Below are 8303 nucleotides of genomic sequence, written 5' to 3' on the forward strand. Positions count from 1 at the left end.
GAATGTATCTTGAGGCCTGCCTTGCTGGAGGGTATAATTCAAATCACCACCCTTAGCTTCCCTGAGGGTATACCTATGAATCTCCTGGGAAGATTCGCCGTCCTCTTGCTCCGGTTTTGTGTCTTGGATCATCCTCATCTCACCCCTGGATGTGGGACAGCAGCCATCATCTGATCTGCTGATCGAGGTTTATCAAACCCTGAGAGTTGGGAGGATCCGCCAGACCTACTCACGGACCCGGGACTCGCCAGCCTGCCAGCCTCCACCACTACAACGTGAGACGAACCCTTGGGTGTCTGTGAGTTCTGTGAGGTGTTACAGCGAAATACAGAACCCTAAGGCTGGGGAAATTACTGGGAGGAGGAGGAGGAGTTAATGTCTGAAATGATGGAGTGGCATGGTAGTTTGGACATTTGGGACATCTTTAACCTCCACCTCATGGGGACCGGCCTTGTGCTGATCTTTCTAAGAGAAATTGTTCAAGCAGGGATCATTGCCCTTCATGGCTTTTTCTTGTTATTTCCAGTGGGAGGGTAAATTGGGTTTCTGTCCCTCCATCTTGTTTGGAAGTGGATATCTCAAACTTGTTGTTGCTGTTAGTATGTGCCATTGAGTCAATCCTGACTCATAGTGACACTACATACAACAGAAAAACAAACAAACCAAAACAGTGCCATCCTTATAACCTGTATTTGCTGTATTTGAGCCCATTGTTGTAGCCAGTGTTTCAACCCCCAACTTGTTGGGGGTCTTCCTCTTTTTAACTGACCCTCCACTTTACCAAGCATGATACCCTTCTTAAAGGGACTGGTCTCTTCTGATAACATGTCCAAAGTACATAAGACAAAGTCTCACCATCCTCACTTCCAAGGAGCATTCTATCAATACTTCTTTCAAGATAGATTTCTTCATACTTTTGGCAGTCCATATTATATTTAGTATTCTTTGCCAGAAGCATAATTCAAAGGCATCAGCTCTTCTGTGTCTTCCTTATTCATTGTCCAACTCTCACATGCCTATGAGGTGATTGAAAATACCATGGCTTGAATCAGGTGCATGTTGGTCCTCAGAGTGACATCTTTGCTTTTTGACACTTTAAAGACATCTTTTACAGCAGTTTGCCCAATGCAGTATGTCATTTGATTTCCTGACAGCTTCTTTCATGATCATGGATTGTGAATCCAAGTAAAATGAAATTCTTGACAACTCCAGTCTTTTCTCCATTTATCATGGACTGCTAAAAGAACTAACAAATCTGTCCTAGAAGAAGTGCAGCCGGAATGTTCCTTGGAAGCAGGAATGGCTAGACTTCGTCTCACCTATTTTGGTTATGTTGGCAGAAGGGACCCTTCTCTGGAGAAAGATGTCATGCTTGGTAAAGTGGAGGGTCAACGGAAGAGGGGAAAGCCCTCAACAAGATGGATTGACATGGTGGCTGCAGCAATGGAGGTGGGTATAGTAGGGATTATGAGGCTGGCACAGGACTGGGTAGTGTTTCATTCTGCTGTACAATCCCTTCAGTGCCAATGCCTTCAGTACAACTAGGACTTCTTCCTTAAACACTTCCAGTTCTTGATCAATGCTACCTCCTGAAATGGTTGAATATCGACCAGTTCTTTTTGGTACAGTGACTCTGTATTCCTTCTGTCTTCTTTTGATGCTTTCATCTTTGGTTTGGTATTTTGCCCATAGAACCCTTCAATATTGCAAGTTAAGGCTTTAATTTTTTATTCAGTTCTTACAGCTTGAGAAATGCTAAGCATATTCTTCCCTTTTAGTTCTCTAATTCCATGTCTGTACACATTTCATTATGTTGTTGTTGTTGTTGTTATGTGCCGTCAAGTCGGCCCCAACTCATAGCGACCCCTCTTTGGGTTTTCCAGGCAGTATCACTATGGAAGTAGGATTGCCCAACCTTCCTTCCGAGGAGTGGCTGGTGGGTTTGAACCACCAGCCTTCTGGTTAGCAGTCAAGTGCTTTATCCACTATGCTACCAGAGCTCCTCATTATAATACTTTTTATTTTCTAGCCACCCTTTGAAATTTTCTGTTCAATTCTTTTACTTCATTTCTTCCTTTAGCTGTATTTACTGTATGTTCAAGAGCAGTTTCAGTCTCTTCTAACATCCATTTTGCTCTTTTCTTTCTTACCAGTCTTTTTAGTGACCTTTTGTTTTCTTCATGTATGATGTCCTTCATGTCATCCCACAACTCGTCAGATCTTCAGTCATTAGTGTTTGATGCATCAAATATTTTCTTGAGATGGTCTCTAAATTCAGATGGGATATATTCAGGGTCCTATTTTGTCTCTCTTGGACTTGTTTTAATTTTCTTCAACTTAAGCTTGAATTTTATATGAGCAAGTGATGATCTGTTCTTCAGTCAGCCCCTTGCCTTCTTCTGACTGATGATATTGAGCTTCTCCATAGTGTCTTTCCACAAATGTAGTCTGTTTGCTTCCTGTATATTCTGTCAGCATGCCCCATGTTTATAGCTATTGCTTATGTTGTTGAAGAAAAGTATTTGCAATGAGGAAGGGTTGGTGTTGGAAGTTTCAATCATGCGATCTCCCATGTTGTTTCTGTCACCAAGATGATATTTTCCAACTAGTGATGTTTCTTTATTGTTTCCAGCTTTCATATTTTAATCACTAATAATTACCAATAAACCTTGATTGCATATTTGAGTAATTTCAGACATCAGAAGTTAATAAAAATTTTCACTTTATTCATCTTTGGCTTTAGAGATTGGTGTGTAAATTTGAATAATAGTCACATTAACTTGTCTTCCTTGTATGCATATGGATATTATCCTATCACTGACAGCATTGTACTTCAGGATAGATCTTGGAATATGAGGCTTTCCTCTTCAATTTTTCATTCCTGCATAGCAGACGGTATGTTTATCTGATTCAGCATGGCCAGTAGCACTCTATCTCAGTTCACTAATTAACGGGCTATTTTCCCTTGACATATTTAATGTCACGTTTAGTTTAAGAAAAATATTTTAACCATTTATGAATAAACCAATTTCTACACATGCTTGCTATGTTTCAACTTTATGAACTGAGGTGAAGGAAGGGAGTGAGAGCCACAGAGAATAAGGGAGGGTGAAACCCCTTCCTTCTTCTGAAGTTTTCTGTTTTGCTTTTTGGTAGACTGTCACTGTACTCCTTTATTAACTAAAGCTCCTTTGTTCCTTTTAGAGAGAGACTTCTTAAATGACTTCTATAAATGTGCCATTCAAAACACATGAAGATTAAAAAAAAATTTTTTTTTGGTTATAAATGTGCCATTCAAAACACATGAAGATATATTATCAATAAAATTGTCATGGAAAAATGTTTTAATCTACATGTTAAAACTTTGACAGTCAATTATTGTATACCAAACCGAACTCACTGCCACTGAGTCGATTTCAACTCACAACAACCCCCATTGGGTTTCCAAGGCAGTAAATCTTTACGGAAGTAGATTGCCCAATCTTCCGTCCGCCGAGCAGCGCATCAGGAGCAACAACCAACAACCTGCTGAGCAGCAAAAAAACGCAGGAACCACGCCACCACTGTTGTTGTTGTTGTTGTGTGCTGTCAAGAGTCAGCCCTGACTGATAGCAACCCCTCCTTGGGTTGCCGAGGCAGTATCACTACGGAAGTAGATTGCCCAACATTCCAAGGAGTGGCTGGTGGGTTTGAACTGCCAGCCTTCTGGTTAGCAGTCAAGTGCCTTAGGCACTATGCTACCAGAGCTCCTACTGTGCCAGTAGACCTCCTTAATTATTGTATAAGAAACATAATAAGGAGACTTACCTTACCAGATATTAAAATGTATTTTAAAGTGTTGTACCTAGGTTCAGGGTCCCCACGTGTTATATTAGTGCATGGGATAACATTTTACTCAAAAAGAAGAACCAGAGATCAACTTCCTTTGGGGACATGGGTATCCCAGGGCCAGCAAGCCGTGTGCAGTAGACTGGAAGACCCCATACCCTCCCTGCTGAAGGGAGGTTGGTTAGGTGCCATGTGGTGCCCATGGATGAGCACGAGACAAAGTTATTGTGTGCCCAGAACAGAAAGGAAGGCTTCTCTGATAAGGAGAAAGGACTGAGAGTGAGAAAGACCCAATTCCAACTTCTGTATCAGAGAATATTCCAGATGAGAAACACAGAGGCAGACCATCCACCCAACATAAAGATACAGTAATTAAAATATTGGGGTACAGATGTTAATGCAGACACAGATTGCTATTGTTAGGTGCCACTAGGTCCATTTGGAGTCACGACTCCATGTGACAGAATAGAACTATTTTCATAGGGTTTTCTAGGCTATAATCTTAACAGGAGTAGTTTGCCAGGTTTCTTCTCCCACAGAGCTGCTGGGTAGAACTGCCGACCTTTGGTTAGCAGCTAAGTGCTTAACCACTGTGCCACTAGGACTCCTTCAGACACAGATTAGTGGATAACGATTGTCCATAGACAGACTCATAAATACAGTTTATGTATTTAGCTAAATGTGACATTTCAGTGATAGGTTATTCAGTAACCCCAGCACAACAGATGAACTCAGAAAAATTATTAAAAGTAGATCTCTTCTCCACGTATTATAACTAGATACATTCCAGACTGGTTAAAGATCTAAAAACCTTAGAAGAAAATATAGGTAATTAATTCATAATCTTGAAGGTCTTTCTGAAAGACGCAAAAGGTACAAATTGTGGAAAAGTTAGATATGGTTACACAAAGATTTTATTTCTTTCCTATGGCAAAAAATCATAAATAGACTTAAAAGCAGTTGATGAGTTGATGTAAAGACTTCTCATAAAGTAGTAAAATAAAGTTGAGCACCCCATTGGAAAGATGGACGAAGGATATGATTAGGTAATCACAGGGACAAAATTATAAATGACTGGTAAACATTTATTTTTAAAAAAATCTACTTCATAGTAATAGTAGCAATAAAAACAATAATGTTAGTGACATTAGCTCTGATTTATTATATGTTTTTTTTTTTTCCTGATTGTGTTGAGAGCTTTCAACAGATTAGCTAATTAAATCCTTTGAAAGGCAAGTATATTGTTATCTATTTTATAAATCTGGCAACTGAGACAGGAGGTCAGGGGACTTGCCCCAAGTGACAAAGCCATCAAGGGTTGAAACAAGGTTATAACCCAGGCATCTGACTCAAGAGCTCTGGTCTTCATCACTTCTCAAAGTACTACACTAAAGCTACCTGAAATTTTACCATGAATGATTGGTAATTTGCTCAAGATCACACAGCTCGTAAGCGTTAGGACTGAATTATAAGTTTTAGAAAGAAAAATCATGTAAGTGGAAGAAATTAAAATAGGTAAAAGAAATAAGATGAGCAACAAAGCAGATGTCTTTTAATTTTGCAAATTCACCATTTCTTTTCAGACTATCTGAAAGATGCTTCAAAGAAGATGGAAAGTGGGCTTATGTTTGTAAAATTGGTTAACCCATGTTCAGGTAACGTCTTCTGTTTTCCTTTCTCCTCTCCATTTCCCTTCCCCCAATAATGTTAACTTGGATTTTGTTTTAAACATCATGGCTGATAAGTATATGTACTTATTTGACTTTGTATCTCCATTCTTCTGGAATAGCTTTTAAAGTTAAAATGGCATCACAAGGTGCCAACACAAGCTGAAGACATTACTCATCTTCCCAGATGATTCATGCAACCTAATTTTTTAAAAATGTCTTCTTATAATTTTAATCCACAGAATTATTCATTCATCTGAAATGCTGGCAAAACAAAAAAGTAACAAGTTTGGTTTCTCTCTTGAAACAGATATAATTTTCTTTGGCTTTGTTAAGCCGATTTTTCTCAGAGTAGTTACCCAATTCATTTATATTCATTTTTTGTTAAAAAGTAAAATAAATAGCCAGCATTTTTTGAAAAGAAGGCTTTTACTTGACATGCCAAAATTCTGAGTAGTTTCATTTTTAGCTGTATATTTAATATTTCATTCTAATAAGTGTCTTTTACCTTTTTTTTATAAGTATATTTTTACTTGTCAGGGGATTTAGAAAAAAGATTTTTATTAAAAACATTGTATATTGAAGAGATGCATATTTTATTAGAAATAGTTTTATTTAATTTTGTATTCAGTGCATGTTCAGCTTGTCTCCTAATTATTTGTCAAGACAACAATATTAAAATATACTATAAATACAGTGAATTGGTAATATAATTTACCTTGTGTGGAATAATTTTTCTATTAATTTATATGGTTTTGAGTAGATACCTGATATTTATTGAATAAGAGCATCCTCCTAGGTGACTGTAATACTAGATAGTGAAAGTGGGTCGGCAGTGTTGTTATTGTTGAAAAGATACGTAAATAGAAGCAGCAAGAGAAGAAAACATCCTGACTCCCTCCAGTGTTTGCTTCCTCAAAATGAAATTGAATGCAATTGGTTTGCTGTATTATTTAGAACACCTAGTTACATGCGTAAAACTAAGTCACGATGAGAAATATTTTTTTCAAGAGAAGTTTTGTTGTTGTTGTGTTGTGCCATCGAGTCAGACCCGACTCTTAGCAACCCCTCCTTGGGTTTCCGAGGTGGTATCACTACGAAAGTAGATTGCCCAATCTTCCTTCCGAGGAGTGGCTGGTGGGTTTGAACTGCCAGCCTTCTGGTTAGCAGTCAAGTGTCTTAGGCAGTATACTACCAGAGTTTTGGTTAGCAGTATAGGTTTAAAAACATTTTACAGAATTACAGGTACAAAAAAAGAATCAGCCTTCTCCTAAAATTGTTGTTTTATCTTAATGTCCACAGACAGTAGAGGAACAAATGTTTTTATTTACTACATTGACAATAGAAAAATAAAGACTATCAGTTGCTGAGCACCTACTGTGTACAGCCAAGTAGTTTTAGAAACTTTACTATATATTCTGTCTTTTTAATCTTTATTACAAAAGCACTAAGAGGTATATTCAGTAATACCCTCATTGTACAGAGGTGGAAATAGAAGCACAGAAAGTTTATGTGACTTCCCCAAGTACACATGGCCAACAGATGATGGAGATGGATTCAAACTCAAGCACATTGACTTGAGATTGTGCCGTGTGTAGCAAAATATTTTATGAACTGGGGGGATAAAACATGCAGATGTCTACAGTCCACCCTCTACCCCATTCCATTTTTTTTTTTTTTTTTTTAAGAAAGAAAGGGCAAAAGGACTTCGGGTAAGATGGAGGAATAGGCAGACAAGCTACAACAAAGAAAAGAGAAACCAATTGACAGAGACACAGAAGATAATCCTGGAGCCCTGAGCTTTGAAAGGAAGTATACAGAAGTGGATTATGCACCAACTAGTGGAAAAACCTGAATGAAAACAGTGACTATGGAGATGGTCAAGGCAGTGGACTGTCAGCTATTCTGATGGGACCAACAACCTGATTATTTCCAAGTGGTCTTGGGACCTGAGAATTGACCTAAAGATCAGCCTTGGTCACCAAGGGCTGCCGGGATGACTGTGCTGGTGGCCTATGACTAGGAAGGGAAACAGCAAGGAGGGAGACAACCAGAACTGTAGACTTTCCGCTGTCTGGAGGGTGCAGCCATTTTGGATATTTAAAGTGACCGAGGCTGTAGCCATTTTAAATATTTACAGTCAGTGGCCATTTTTGATGTATAATGTGACTGAGGGCACAGCCATTTTGAATGTTTATAAGGACAGCCATTTTGGATATTTAAAATGACCAAGGGTGCAGCCATTTTGAATCTTTACAAGTGGTGGCCATTTGGATTTCAAAGTGACAGCATTCTCATTCAGATTCCAGGGACCTAAGAATAGGCTTTGTTTGCCAAGGACAGCAAGGACATAGAGGAGGCTAACAACGGGAAAGGAGACAGGTGGTAAGTGTGTAAGTGCTGTCAACTAGTAAACAGGAGCACAGGACAGTACCCTTCTTTTTTTTTTTAATTTTTTTTTTATTGTGATTTAGGTGAAGATTTACAGAGCAAATTCACTCTCAATACAGCAGTTCACATATACTTTGTCTCATGTCATTGACCAGAGTTTACCACAATGCAACAGCTCCCCTCCAACTTCCTCCCCATGGTACCACTTCCCAGTGTCCATCCCTCCATACTCTCCTGCCCCCTAAGCTGTCTTCCTGTGCATAAGCTGCCCTTCCTTCTCCCATGATTGTTCTCTCGAGGGCGTGTGTCTACTTGAGGTAAATGTTCAACTCACATGCCTGTACTTTGTTTGGCTGGAAACCACAGGTGTGGGTTCAATTCCAGACCTGAAGGGTAGCTAGGGGCCATAGTCTCAGT

At 39.0% G+C, this 8303-nt stretch overlaps 1 protein-coding gene across 1 annotated transcript in view; it reads left to right on the forward strand.

Annotated features, from left to right (window-relative positions):
- The window catches only part of RNASEH2B (ribonuclease H2 subunit B), a 118263-nt gene that overhangs the window by 39621 nt on the left and 70339 nt on the right, over positions 1-8303 (forward strand). Inside the window, exon 2 of the mRNA XM_007945245.1 lies at positions 5412-5483. Coding sequence (XP_007943436.1) covers positions 5412-5483 — 72 coding nt within the window. The remainder of the gene's footprint in view (positions 1-5411; positions 5484-8303) is intronic.

The sequence above is a fragment of the Orycteropus afer genome, unplaced genomic scaffold (assembly GCF_000298275.1).
Source record: "Orycteropus afer afer isolate SDZICR_OR568_19922 unplaced genomic scaffold, OryAfe1.0 scaffold00134, whole genome shotgun sequence".
Lineage (NCBI taxonomy): Eukaryota > Metazoa > Chordata > Mammalia > Tubulidentata > Orycteropodidae > Orycteropus > Orycteropus afer.